The following is a 13605-nucleotide window of genomic DNA, read 5'->3' as shown; positions in this document are numbered from 1 at the left end:
TACGAGGTGAGCTGTAGTCTCGGCATTGATGTTGTCTTTCGTTCGATAGCTAGGGGGCAGACGAAGCGAGCTCAAATTGCAGACATGTTTGATATCAATGGATTTCGAGATTAGATGTTTTCTGTTGTTACGAGATCCCGAGGGCCGTGCCAGAGGAGATCATGGAAAACTCCGAAACGCTTTAGAATTGGAGATGCCAGACGCACATGGGATCGTGCGACGCACTTTAGGTATTTTCTAGTCATGTCATTGGCGCTCGGTGTTCGCGGTATGGTTGCAACAGCCAATGTCGGTGCGGTCTTATGCTCCTTTGCCTCTGCTATGGAGTTGGAGACATTAATAGAAAGATGGTGAATCTGTGTCGTAGAATTTGGAAGAGGGAAGGGAAACGTTAGATTTCCGCGTGTAGGTTCTGGAATTCAGGTCTGTGTGGGAAGAAACTAGGAAGGATGCCGGAAGACATGAGCTCTCTGCGCGGTGTTTTCTAGTGTTTAATGAGTACCTCTAAGGTTGGTGGCTGGTCTGCGTAATGAAAGACATCATGCTTTGGCGCTCCGATTGGGAGTATGGGCGAGTAGAATGTATCGGTGGACTCAAGACATGACACTGTCGTTCCCTTTTTGTTGTTGCGCGTGGACTGGAGAACCATGGGACAGGCGTTTTTCAATTTGGGGGAAGCTGAAGGTTAAGACCCAAAGATGTCATACTGAAAGCGGAAATTTAGAGAGCCTTAGAGGTAACAATCATACTAGTCGGGATATCGTGTCATTGAATCCGATTTAGATAGATGGTTTTCCGGATCTCCCCGGTATCATTTTTAGACCCGACTCTTGGCTTTCCGGACTTGGACCTATGTCCCGTTTGACCTGCGACATTGGAGATGAATCGATTCGTTGAGCATAGGGTATGATTTCAGAAAGCAGAAATATGTGGACATCCAAGTGCCACCACACAGATTTTGAAATGACCATTTCCTAACTTCACATATTTCTGAAGAGTCATTCCTTGTATTCCTGAGGTTGTTCCAATGTTTTGGCGGTTCAAGGTCCCATTAGCATCTGCCATGCCACTTTCGGAGAGCTTCTCAATTTCGAGCGGCGCCTTATCGGAAGCATTGCTCTCCCCCAAAGAGAAGGACGGCAAGAGCGCCTTCACATGGACCAGGCCCCATAAGTGTAATCTTCGTCAATGTTGGCGAAGTCATGGCCGTGGTATGAAAATGACGTCTGGCAGACGCATGTTGAAGGGATAATGTAGGTGGATACATGACCGAAAGCCAGACCTTTTGGTGGTATCTATTGCATAAACCTTGTCCTCACAGACCATTGAATTTCTCGGGTCTTTTTCTAACTTGAAACTTCCTAGGTGGAGGAGGATGCGGGCAATGAATCCGGGAAATATCCGTCTTCAATTTTTAAGCACCGTAAAAGCATATGCAAATAGTGGCCACATCCGAAAAGCTCAACATGATGTGGGGAGTACAGGGTATCTGACACGGTGTATCTGGCTCTTGCTTTTGCGAGTAACCCGAGCAGGACTGTCACATCAGGCGAACTCCGGTGGAATTTGGTGTTCCGGGTGGGAGATGATACTACGAAGGGAAACAAAGATCACGTCTATCGGATCTTATTATATAGACGTTTGAGTAGCAAACGCTTCTGTGCGTTCAGAAACTGAGGTCCGGCGCGGTGACACATCGCCAATTCGTAACATTTCCGAAGTTATCCAGCGGTCATTGGCCTTTTGAAATCGAAGTTGACTATTATTGAATAAGAAGACAAGTATTTCAGGGCATTCTGAGTTGGGAAAAGTTGAAGCTTGAGATTTACATATATCACTGCCAAACACACGGGAAGACATGGTCTAAGAGCCCGCCAAATCTCCCGTCTGGCTCGCACCTGCACAAATTTCAGGAGCTACCTTGGTAGGCCAGGCTCACCTGCCACATAAACAAAGTTGCTGGGTTACAGAGGGAAGGGCGTCTTTCTGGTAAAGGTGAACACCAAAGATATGCAACCGTATGCAACTCAAACGCTAACCTTTACGACCAGCCATTTTTACTCCGTATCCATATCACAAGCAACTACAAGCAACTTCGCTCGTTATAGATTCTATTAGCACATTCATTACATCGCACTACCTCTATTTTACACAGGGATACCTCGAGGCTTTCGCAATGACGGACACGCGGCCCATCTCCTCTTCGCGTCTCGATCCAGCCAGGCCCGACTTCGATCCAGCCTCTAACAGTCCGTCTTTCAATAAGAACGCTGGGGAGGCCCAAGGCCTGCTACCCGTCGCCTATACCAAACTTACATTTGGGGGTCAGTAGTGTAAGAAGCAAAAGGCGAACCACTACTGACCATGTACCACTGGTAGATCTCGAATGCTACATTGACCGTGCAAAGCGCAAGGCTGCGCCTGTCCCACAAGTCCCCATAGAGCCCAAGCACGTAACCCTGCAGAAAGGAATGGAGATACACTTCCGTCTAAAATCTGACCTAGCAAACGCACAAGACGCGCTTCCGCTACATCAAGGGTTGCTGAAGGCACTCAGCTGGGCCCACCCTCCGATGTACGCACACAAGCCCTTGGACCACGCCAGAATCAGCTCCATACACTCTTGGAACAAGGCAGGGCACGAACGCATGATCCAGAGGTATCAGGCGCTGATACGCTTACATACGGAAATGATGGAAAATCACCTCAAACTGGCTGAGGAGCATGACAAAATTGGAGAGGACATCAAGGCAGTGATCGCTGCGGAAGTGACTGGTGACACGAATGTGGCCGAAAGTTCAGGTTGGAAAAGGACGAAGGAGGTACGAGAAAACGAAAAAAGGGGTGAAGAAGGACGCGTGCAAGCAGTTAACGACGGCCCGGAGGCTGGAGATCAACTTATAGAGGATCAGACCATGCTGTTGGGCCATTCGGAAGCTTAGTGGAAGCCGCCAGAACCACCGTCAGCAAAAGGTAAGGAGAACAAAAACGCAACTGCACAACCAGCACAAGTACCTCCAGAGATACCAGAATAGCTTACACAGAGTCTAGTCATGCCCTTGGACCAGGTCGGTTTTCGGAATGGTCACTGAGGATCTTGATCAGGGAAGCTGTGTCTGTCCCTGTCCCTGACGAGGTGTGGATTCCAACCAGTGCTTTGCTCAACAATGCTCTTGAAGATTCTGTTCTAAGTAGCAATATTCAGGAAGCGAGCTTGGGCTGGTAGAGATGAGAAGAGAGACCGCTAGGAATCGAAGATGGCTCGCATACATGTAGATCGGCAATGTCGAAAGTAGCTGCAGCAAAGCATGGTCGCACACATGGACTGGCAGTGATATTTCGCATTGTCGCACCTTGGAATCCCCGACATCGAATTTGAAGCAACGCCAGTCCCTAGTCCATAGCATACTCTTCACACCAGAACTCAATCACACCAATGGCAGCTTCCCTGCCCACGGCCCTCTCAATCACCTCTCTCGCCGCTGGATCCACAGCGGCAGCCATAGCAACAAGCATGACCTCTCTCAAACTGCTCCCCACATCGCTCAGGGCAATTGCTTGTCCGTCACTCAGACGCATATGCGTTGTACACCATGGTAGCAAGCCCAGAGCTTCGTGTAGGATCGGCGCTGGCGGCAGCGGAGTCTCGGAGCGTTGGATGAAATTTCTAAGGCCTGCGGGTGCTTTGGTGTGCGCTCTGGAGGCAAAGTAGGCGGAGGTGGTGGTTGCGCGTTGACTCCGAGAGCCGTTCACTTGTGGAAATGTTTCGTATCCAGCCGTTTCAATCCGGACCCGACCATGTCCGTCATTAGTGGAGGGGCTCAGACGATTGGATGATCCGTTTACTTGGCGATAACCGCTCATTGTCGCTCGTTGGTCTCGAGAGGGAGGCATCAGTATTGGGAACCTGCATCCGGTCAGGTTCACGCCAGGATATGGTTCAAGCTACTGTCCACCTCTTGGTTCCTTTGGCGTAATGACTGCCACCTTTGGACGAGTTCGGTAGTCGATAGTAATTGTCGCTCACTCGAAATGAGAGGGAACAGATCAGGGGCGTTGGTGTGGTTGAAATACGATATGCCCTCTCAGGCTCGATTGGGCTAGTGGAAGTGTGTGAGCACGTGGACGACGAAGCACTCTTCCAGCTGTGGAGGGTGCTGCGGCAGCGCAACAAGCTCTCCAGGGCTTACATTGCTGTTACCCCGAGTAGAAGTCCATGATCCAAGCACTCAAAGATCTCAACATTCTCTTGGAACAATCTTCTGGGGGTTACGCAAGGTTATTCTGTGCTGTCTATGCGCTTACTTACATATCTACCTGTATTTACAAAAGTGTTGTACAATGAAGGGATCATGGCCGTAATGGGTATCATGGGCGGAGTAGGGATCTATCTTAAATTGCGGAACGGAGACGTCTTCGGCGATGATGGAGGAAGAGCTTGGCCTGTTGTACTGTCTTCTCCACATCACTGCTCCCGGGGTGATGGACTAGCGGTTTTTGGATTGCTGACGTTTGCCTGCTGTGCAGTCGCTTCTTGTTTCTGACTGTCGGTCTTCCTCTCATCCAGCTTAGACGGTTCCGATTTTCCTTTCCAGAAACCTAAAAGTTTCTCAGATGCTGAGTGGGGTGCATGTTGAGCCTTCAACTCTTCTAATTCCGCCTTGAGTCCCTTCAAGTCTTTCTGTATCTCCTCTAGATCTTCTCTGATATCGTCGCGCTGGTTTTGCGCCTTCCGCCGCTGTCGCCATTGCTCGAATACGATGACGCTGACCGCAACTGCGAATATGAATGTTTCCGCAACAAAGTTTGCGCCTGTCTCAATGGCCTTCGCCTCGGAAAGTGGCCTGATACGCGGTTTGCGTGATTCTAATCTCTTCCTCGCCGCCTCTTTCTCTTTCTCAGTCATAGCTTCTTCGGCTTTTGTCTCTTCCTCGGTCTTCACTGTAGGTATTGCGTCTTTCTTCCTTGCCGCTTCCGCCGCGGCAACCTCCTTCGCGATTTGTCTATCAATGACGGCGGGATCCTGCAGTAGTCCGAGACGCATTCTCATGTCGATGCGATGAAGCCGTTGTGCGAATGAGACACATATTTTCCGAAAACGTTCGTGCTCATGAGCGTTGCGTTTGATGGCATTCTGTGGTATTCTCAACAATGGCTCTTATGTCCTCCAGCGCACGACTTACGGCCATTGGCTTTGCCAATGTTCTCACTGCGAGGGATGTGATCTTGAGCGTGAGGGACATGGCGAGCTTCTGATTTACGAGACTGGTAAGATAGAGTTACAGGGGCGCTGAGTGATGGATATATTTCATTCAATTGTACAAGGAAAAAGAAGAAGAGAGCGACAGCATGGCTGTGAAGACCATTCGCGAAAGCGTTCTGGCAGGCAGGTGCGACTGATGACGGATGGGTTGTGGATGGGTTGTGTTCAAGCCTCATGCCGAGCTTCGAAAATCACGCTAAACCCGATCTGGAATTATCTAAACAGGCTCTACCTAAGTACACAGACACTGCTTCCCAAATGTTTCGACTTGCACTCTACTTCCTCAGCGTCAAAAGCGAATCCTACTTTCAACTCGTCTCTCACTTCCAAGGTTCCTCTTCTGGTTGAACATACGGTGTTCTTAACCCGTCAGACCCCTGCGAACCGGAGAGTCGCCGCGGTCTTGGCTCCCGTGATTGCTCTGCCAACAAGCGAGCTTGTTTGTTTGCGACATCGCTGAAGCTCCCATCATCCCAACACCGACGGTGTCTACCAGATCGACAAACACCATCAAATGTCTGCATCGTCAGTCCACGCAGATGCCCCGCCAGAGGTGGTAGTGGACCCGGAAGGTTTGCAGTATGAGACAGGACCACAGCTCGGGAAGGGCGGCTTCGCCATCTGCCATCGCGCGAAGCTGTTAGGACATGAGCATCTCGGCAACAACACAGTCGCTTTAAAGATTGTCAAATCGAAGATGGAGCCACCAAAGCTGGCGCAAAAGGTTCGATGACACTGGCTTGTTGTCTCTTTCTCGCTAACTGGTACAGTTTGTAACCGAACTTCAAATCCATTCCAAACTAGCTCATCCCAACATTGTCGAATTCTACCGTGCCTTTTCTTTCGAAGCCAGCACATACGTCGTCTTGGAACTATGTCCAAATGGGTCACTTGCAGACGCAATCAAAAAGAGAAAGTATTTTACAATGCCAGAAATCCGTCGCTTTATGATTCAAACATGCGGTGCCATCAAGTACCTTCACCAGCGTAATATCGTGCACCGCGACCTCAAGACGGGCAACCTCTTCCTAGACAAGGACATGAACGTAAAAGTTGGCGACTTTGGTCTTGCGGCGCTCCTCATCTCCCAAAACGATTACGGCGCCATACGCCGGACAACCATGTGCGGTACTCCCAACTACCTCGCACCCGAAGTCTTGGAGAAAACGGGGAAGGGACATGATGAGAAGGTAGACCTATGGGCCATCGGAATCATGATGTGAGTGTCGATGTTGGCATCATTGGACCGACAATAACTAACATGCACAGGTACACTCTCGCTGTGGGTAGAGCGCCATTTCATGCAGCTAAAAGAGAGGACATATATCGAAAGCTTAAATCCCGTGACTACAGCTGGCCGGACCTTGCGAAGTTCCCCAACGAGATCACCGACGACCTCCGAGATATAGTGTCGCTTTTACTTGTACACGAGGATGAGCGTCCTACCCCTGACCAGATCGTAAACCATGCATATTTCAGAATGGGGTACATACCCCTATCTCTCGATAAGAGCTGCACGTCTCAGATACCTAAATGGCCCAAGGTTCGGCCCCCGTCAGCCTCGACAATACGTCGAGGGTATACGGATGAATGGTTTGCAATGTGCAAAGCATCATCGGTTGGGGAGTATGAGGCTGGCAAAACGTTTGGCGCTTATGGCAGCAGGAGGAACAAGACCGTTGCGAGAGATTGTCAGAAAGAGATAGAATCCGGAAAGCAGCCAAACATCCCATTCGCCAAGGACACCGTCTACCTGCCCTTCCCTGAAAAGACGCATTGGCCATTCCAAGCTGGTACAGGTCTGAGTGAAATTTCAGAGGAGAAAGAATCGTCATCAGAAGGTGTGGCTCTCGTGGAAACCACGTCGAACGACAGAGTGAGGGGACGTTTACCTCGAACGAGAAGAAGAGAACAGGTGTTGGATTCCTTGAAGGAAAACAGAGAGCCGATGGAGGAGACTGAGCCTCCGCAAAGGCCCTCACAAAAACCACCGACGCGTATGAGACCCGTTCGAAAAGTCTCGAATCCCGCTCGAGCAACCGCACCTTCGGCCAGCGCAGCAACATCACGTGTTCCCCGGGAAACTAAGTCCGTCCGACGCGCTGAAGCGAAGCTCGACAGCGAAAAAGATTCGGCGTCAACAGATAGAGCACCTACACGACTCGAGAAATCCACTTCGACTGTTGCCAGAAAGCCAGATGCCGACTCAGGAGCGAGGACGGTTGGTTCTTTTCGCAGTGTTGGTCCTGAAATACCGTATTCCGATCCAGCATCAGTTCTGTCACAGCTGCGTACTTTCAAAGACAACATCGCCCGTGCTTTGCAAAAGAAATCTCCCAAATCAAGAAGTGAAAAGCGACCGCAGCTTCCATTCGTGGCAAAATGGGTGGATTACTCTCGCAAGCATGGTGTTGGATTCGTACTTGAGGACGGAACCGTCGGTTGTTTAACAGTAGCGACAGAGAAGTATCCCGTCACTACGGCAATCGTTCAGAATGGCCATCCACACCTTCTTGCGGTCACTAAAGACATTGCTCACTTGTCAAAGGTCCCCATAGAATTCTATGCAGCCCCGGCGGAGGACGTGGCACTTGCACAGGTAGAAGTGGTTGAAAAGCATCGTCGGGAGCATTTGCGACAGATCTGGCACAAATTTGGGAGGTATATGTGCGCCCATCTTGGTGCAGATGACCGCAATTCGAGGAATGGGTCCGCACAGACAGCCTTCGTGAGATTCTATCAAAGGCTAGGAAACGTTGGGCTCTGGGGGTTCAGTGACGGCTCGTTTCAGGTACGGCCTACCCAAGTGTTTCCTTGAAGTATCTAACGCCCTTCCTACAGGTCAATTTCCCGGACCACACAAAACTGGTCTTTGCATCGGACGCCAGCTACTGCAATTTCACTTGCCTGTCACTGGAAGCCATTGAATGGCTCCAAAACAACTCGGACCTCCCTTGGAAACACATTAGAGACCGGTCGACTTTGCATGGATCTCTCCAACAACTGTTGTACGGTTCTGCAGACAGGGCGGACCCGATCAAGAAGATTACCGAAGGCAACTCACTACGCGCCAAACTCGAGTTTATCATGTCTATTGTTGACGGTTGGATCCAAGGCGGAGGTTTAGGCTGTCTTGCGGATCCGAAGACATTCAAGTGGGGAGGTCAGCAGCTGGAAGAGACCAAGAAACTGGATTGGGCCAGTGTTGGACGTTTTGGTGGCGATGTCCTCTGATGTCTTTGGGAACTTGGAGTTTGGTCAGCAAAGCAACGGCGTTATGTTGGATGCGTGAGTTCTATTCGTACCTTGGCATGAGCATTAGCATGGCGTCAATGTTGTTTTCGAGGCGCTTGTTTTGATTATCGGGCTTCCTCGGGCTTTGCACATGGACCTGTTACCTGCATAACGATCACTTTTTGATAATGATGGTCATGTTGTTTTGGGCGCAGCATTATTAGCAAGTCACCTGCGGCTCTCTTCGTTTACTTGCCAAATGACAAATGGAGGAAGGACTCGTTGCATTTTTTACGTTGGCTATGCCTGAGGAAGTCAGATGTGGTGAGTGACACGTAAGCAGCGGCGAGGATTTCTCCCTCTGCACTCATGTTGGACTGCACTTGCACGGAGATTGCGTACGCACGCTGTTCCTGAAAAAAGTGTTCTGTGGCTGGAGATGTGGCGGTGGCTGATGCGAGGCTCGCCGTGACGTGTGGGAACCTAACCAAGACCCTCAGGCACTCAATCCTCGACGTTGACAACGGAACAGAACCCTACCTGCCTGCCTCCTCACTCTCCAAACTTCCCCCAGCCGGACCTAACGGCTTTTTCCTTCTTTACACTACATACAATATTATTATTTCGCCAAGGGGGGATTGTGATTCACTGAGCAGCGACCATGGTACGGCCCCTCCGACCGTCGCGATACGATTGCAGACGCTGATTCTCTCCTTCATAGGCGGTAACGAAGCGGGCTGGCCGCAAAAAAGATGCAGGGACCTCGAAACAAGCCGCCCCCGGAGGACAGAAGGCACAGTTTGCGAAGAAGGCAGTCTTCGAGTCAACCAAGAAGAAGGAAGTTGGCGTTTCGGACCTTACGCTGATCAGCAAGATCTCGAACGAAGCTATCAACGATAACCTGAAGAAGCGATTCGAGAATGGAGAGATATATGTGCGTCTGCTAGTTTGGCGAATGCTTGCGCCAGCGGGGTGGGGCGAAGAAGGGATGACTGACGTGATTGCAGACATATATCGGCCACGTGCTGGTCTCCGTTAATCCCTTCAAAGACTGTATGTGAAGGCGATCGATTCCCAAATTGCATTTTAACCATTCATAGTGGGTATATACACGGATGCAGTGCTCAACAGCTATAAGGGGAAGAACAGGCTCGAGGTTCGACAGGCGCATCATAAGCACGGAAACATGCTCATTGAATTAGGTACCACCGCACGTATACGCCATCGCCGAATCCGCCTACTACAACATGAACGCATACAAAGATAACCAATGTGTAATCATTTCGGGAGAGTCCGGAGCTGGAAAGACGGAGGCAGCGAAGCGGATAATGCAATACATTGCGAATGTTTCCGGCGGGAGTAATTCGTCGATTCAGGAGATCAAGGAGATGGTGCTGGCCACGAATCCTTTGCTCGAATCGTTCGGAAACGCGAAAACACTCCGAAACAACAACTCCTCCAGATTCGGAAAGTATCTGGAAATCCATTTCAATGCTCAAGGTGAGCCGGTCGGAGCGAACATCAACAATTATCTCTTGGAGAAGTCCAGAGTGGTGGGCCAAATCACCAACGAGCGGAATTTTCATATTTTTTACCAATTCACGAAAGCGGCATCGTCGAAATACAGAGGTTTGTACACCCGCAATTGTTGGCATTGCATTTCTGACAGATCTAGAACTATTCGGCGTCCAGCAGCCACAATCATACGTATACACAAGCCGCTCGAAATGTTATGACGTCCAGGGAATAGATGACAATGGCGACTTCCAGGAGACATTGAACGCCATGAAGATCATTGGTCTTTCGGAAGCTGAGCAGGACAACATATTCCGAATGCTCGCTGCTATCCTGTGGCTTGGAAATGTGTCTTTCGGAGAAGATGACTCAGGCAATGCACAGGTAGCTGACCAGTCTGTGGTCGAGTTCGTCGCGTACCTACTCGAAGTATCTGCCGCACATGTCAACAAGGCTATTACACAAAGAGTTATGGAGACTAGTCGAGGAGGGCGAAGGGGCTCGGTGTACGACGTGCCTCTTAATATCGCACAGGCGACAGCTGTAAGAGATGCGCTGTCGAAGGCCATATATTTCAACCTTTTCGATTGGATAGTGGAGCGAGTAAACGTCTCCCTAAGAGCAAGAGGCGCAACCGCGAACTCCATCGGTATCCTGGATATCTATGGGTTTGAAATCTTCGAGCGGAACAGCTTCGAGCAGCTATGCATCAACTACGTCAACGAAAAACTTCAGCAGATCTTCATTCAACTGACACTCAAGGCCGAACAAGAAGAATACGCCAGAGAACAGATTCAATGGACACCGATCAAATATTTTGACAACAAGGTTGTTTGCGAGTTGATTGAGGAAAAGCGCCCGCCTGGTGTTTTCGCCGCTTTGAATGATGCTTGTGCTACCGCACACGCAGATCCGGCCGCAGCAGACCAGACCTTCGTCCAGAGGCTGAACGCCTTATCCTCGAACCCGAACTTCCAGCCCCGCCAGGGACAATTTGTCATCAAGCACTACGCTGGTGATGTGTCCTACGCTGTGGAGGGAATGACAGACAAGAATAAGGATCAGCTGCTGAAAGACTTACTCAACCTCTTAAGCCAAAGCTCTAACACGTTCATTCACACGCTGTTCCCTAATCAGGTCGATCAGGATAACCGGAGGCGGCCTCCCACTGCTGGAGACAAGATCAAAGCCTCTGCGAATGATCTTGTAGCGACTCTCATGAAAGCACAGCCCTCCTATATTCGAACCATCAAGCCAAACGAAAACAAGTCACCTACTGAGTACAATTCACCCAATGTACTCCATCAGATCAAGTATCTGGGTCTTCAGGAAAACGTACGCATTCGGCGTGCCGGTTTTGCGTCCCGTCAGACCTTCGAGAAATTCGTTGAACGATTCTTCTTGCTATCCCCTAAGACCTCTTATGCCGGCGAGTATACGTGGACTGGCGATTATCAGAGTGGCGCCAAGCAGATATTAAGGGATACGAATATTCCTGCCGAAGAGTTCCAGATGGGCGTGACAAAGGTCTTCATTAAGACTCCGGAAACCCTCTTCGCGCTTGAGACGATGCGTGATCGTTACTGGCATAACATGGCGATCAGGATTCAGCGGGCATGGAGGAACTACTTGCGTTACCGGACCGAGTGCGCTATCCGAATACAGAGGTTCTGGCGGCGAGTCAACGGTGGGCTTGAATTCATTCAGCTCCGTGACCAAGGCCATAAAGTTCTTCAAGGCCGCAAAGAGAGGCGCACGTACAGTTTGGTCGGGTACCGCCGTTTCCTGGGTGACTATCTTGGTATCGGAAATAGGGGCGGGCCAGGAGAAGTCATTGCGAACGCTATCGGCATCTCCACCAGCGAGGAAGTTCCTTTCTCGTGCAGGGCTGAAGTTCTGGTTTCCAAACTCGGACGTTCGAGTAAACCTGAGCCACGAACACTGATTCTTACGAAACGGAACGTCTACATCGTGAAGCAGGTCCTTGTGAACCGGCAGATCCAAATCCAGGCGGAGCGGACGATACCTGTTGGAGCCATCAAATTCATCAGTTGCACAAACTTGAAAGACGATTGGTTCTCTATCGGCGTAGGCTCGCCGCAGGAGCCAGATCCTCTTGTCAACTGCGTTTTCAAGACCGAGTTCTTCACACACCTAACCAATGTTCTCCGGGGGTCATTAAATTTGAGGATTGGAGATACGTGAGTAACTGCAGCACTGCCATGTATGCAAACTAACAACTATTAGAATTGAGTACAATAAGAAGCCTGGAAAACCTGCCCACGTCAAGGCAGTCAAGGATCCAGCGATTGCTCGTGACGATCTGTACAAGAGTGGCACCGTCCATACCGGTCCTGGAGAACCGCCTAACTCCGTTTCTAAACCCACACCCAAAGGGAAGCAGGTAGCTGCAAAACCAATCACGAAAGGGAAGTTGCTTCGACCTGGTGGACCAGGCGGTGGGCCCTCGAAGCTTGCCCATCGTCCTGCTCAACCTCGACAAACCACGCCTGCGGCGGCATCCGTAGCAGCGGCAACGGCAGCTCAGCCCCGACCAGTACCAGTGCCCCAACCAGTTGCTGCCTTGTCAAATGGCACTGGTCACGCACGCAACGCATCGTCATCTTCGGTCCGCGCACCGCCTCCCCCTCCACCGACAGCACCCCCCGCACCGAAAGAGCCGACTTATCGCGCTCTCTACGACTTCTTAGGACAGTCGGCGGGCGAACTTAGCTTAAAGAAGGATGAGGTGGTATTGGTTACGCAGAAGGAGAACAACGGTTCGTGCTCCCACTACTATGGTCATTCTGGACGGATACTGACAGGCGCTTAGGTTGGTGGTTGGCAAGCCGGTTGGACAAGTCCGCATCAGGATGGGCGCCGTCAGCATACTTGGAGGAAATAGTTCAGAAGCCAGCTCCTCCACCTGCTCCGCCTGCTCCTCCAGCACGTCCCGCTGCGAACGGAGGAGTACGCGCCAAGGCCGCGCCCCCTGCTCCGCCAGCGAAACGCCCAGCAGCAAAGAAACCCGCCCCTGCTCTGGCCACACGGGATAGTGGTTACTCAGGGAGCGGAGCAAGCAGTAACCTTGATGCGGGGCCTCGCGACAGCAGCGGAAGCATTGCGGGAGGACTAGCCGAGGCCCTGAGACAACGTCAAGCAGCGATGCAGGGTAAAAAGGCCGCCGATGACGACTGGTGATTTAGCGTGGCATGATCAGTAGACTGGAAACCTTATTGAGCACTCTTATCTTTGTCATTTCATCTCCAACTGCATGGCAGACCGCAACGCGGAGCAATTGTTAGGCTTAGTGAAATACCGTTGGCGTGATTTAGATGATCTTATGATGCTGGCTGTAAATGGGAGGCACTTGTTGAGCGCGATCGGACATTGATATCGGCAAAGAGGAAGTGGTGCATCATTTGAGGGGGAACCTGTGCGCATGTTCAATGGTTTGGAGCAGACAGTGCGTCGGCAGCGATAGATTTGTGAATCCTGGTATATATCACGATACTCCTGAGCACTTCACGGATATGTTCTGGTTTGGGAGTGCTGGTATTAGGACATGTGAATGATGTGCGAGACGTGCAGAT

The 13605-nt window shown here is 50.7% G+C and overlaps 3 protein-coding genes across 3 annotated transcripts; 2 read left to right on the top strand and 1 right to left on the bottom strand.

Moving 5' to 3' along the window:
* Positions 1-2363: 2363 nt before the first annotated feature.
* Positions 2364-3167, top strand: EI97DRAFT_431370 (uncharacterized protein). The gene has a single exon (XM_033797918.1). It carries the CDS (start codon positions 2472-2474, stop codon positions 2940-2942), a length of 471 nt encoding a protein of 156 aa, XP_033655648.1. The 5' UTR covers positions 2364-2471; the 3' UTR covers positions 2943-3167.
* Positions 3168-4284: 1117 nt separating this feature from the next.
* EI97DRAFT_245358 (uncharacterized protein) lies at positions 4285-5400 on the bottom strand. Its single transcript, XM_033794091.1, has 2 exons — positions 5184-5400; positions 4285-5134 (listed from the first exon to the last, which is right to left on the bottom strand). The coding sequence occupies exons 1-2, from the start codon at positions 5241-5243 to the stop codon at positions 4466-4468; spliced, it is 729 nt and encodes a 242-aa protein (XP_033655647.1). The 5' UTR covers positions 5244-5400; the 3' UTR covers positions 4285-4465.
* Positions 5401-5541: 141 nt separating this feature from the next.
* EI97DRAFT_465486 (uncharacterized protein) lies at positions 5542-13577 on the top strand. The gene is made up of 11 exons (XM_033801470.1): positions 5542-5987; positions 6034-6482; positions 6533-8054; positions 8105-8467; positions 9219-9431; positions 9505-9550; positions 9598-9653; positions 9700-10126; positions 10173-12213; positions 12260-12792; positions 12846-13577. Exons 1-11 carry the CDS (start codon positions 5778-5780, stop codon positions 13211-13213), a joined length of 6228 nt encoding a protein of 2075 aa, XP_033655646.1. The 5' UTR covers positions 5542-5777; the 3' UTR covers positions 13214-13577.
* The last annotated feature ends 28 nt before the right edge of the window (positions 13578-13605 follow it).

The sequence above is a fragment of the Westerdykella ornata genome (genome assembly GCF_010094085.1).
Source record: "Westerdykella ornata strain CBS 379.55 unplaced genomic scaffold EI97scaffold_5, whole genome shotgun sequence".
Lineage (NCBI taxonomy): Eukaryota > Fungi > Ascomycota > Dothideomycetes > Pleosporales > Sporormiaceae > Westerdykella > Westerdykella ornata.
Note: the sequence above shows the minus strand (reverse complement) of the source record. Positions and strands in the feature narration are given on the sequence as shown.

What these genes read in the sequence shown, in the direction of transcription:
- EI97DRAFT_431370 (XM_033797918.1), top strand. Translation starts at nt 2,472, where the DNA reads ATGGAGATACACTTCCGTCTAAAATCTGACCTAGCAAACGCACAAGAC.
- EI97DRAFT_245358 (XM_033794091.1), bottom strand. Translation starts at nt 5,243, where the DNA reads ATGTCCCTCACGCTCAAGATCACATCCCTCGCAGTGAGAACATTGGCA. An exon ending in CATTGGCAAAGCCAATGGCC is followed by an intron (nt 5,135 to 5,183) that starts GTAAGTCGTGCG and finishes AGAATACCACAG; the next exon opens with AATGCCATCAAACGCAACGC.
- EI97DRAFT_465486 (XM_033801470.1), top strand. Translation starts at nt 5,778, where the DNA reads ATGTCTGCATCGTCAGTCCACGCAGATGCCCCGCCAGAGGTGGTAGTG. An exon ending in TGGGCCATCGGAATCATGAT is followed by an intron (nt 6,483 to 6,532) that starts GTGAGTGTCGAT and finishes TAACATGCACAG; the next exon opens with GTACACTCTCGCTGTGGGTA. An exon ending in AATTTGAGGATTGGAGATAC is followed by an intron (nt 12,214 to 12,259) that starts GTGAGTAACTGC and finishes AACAACTATTAG; the next exon opens with AATTGAGTACAATAAGAAGC.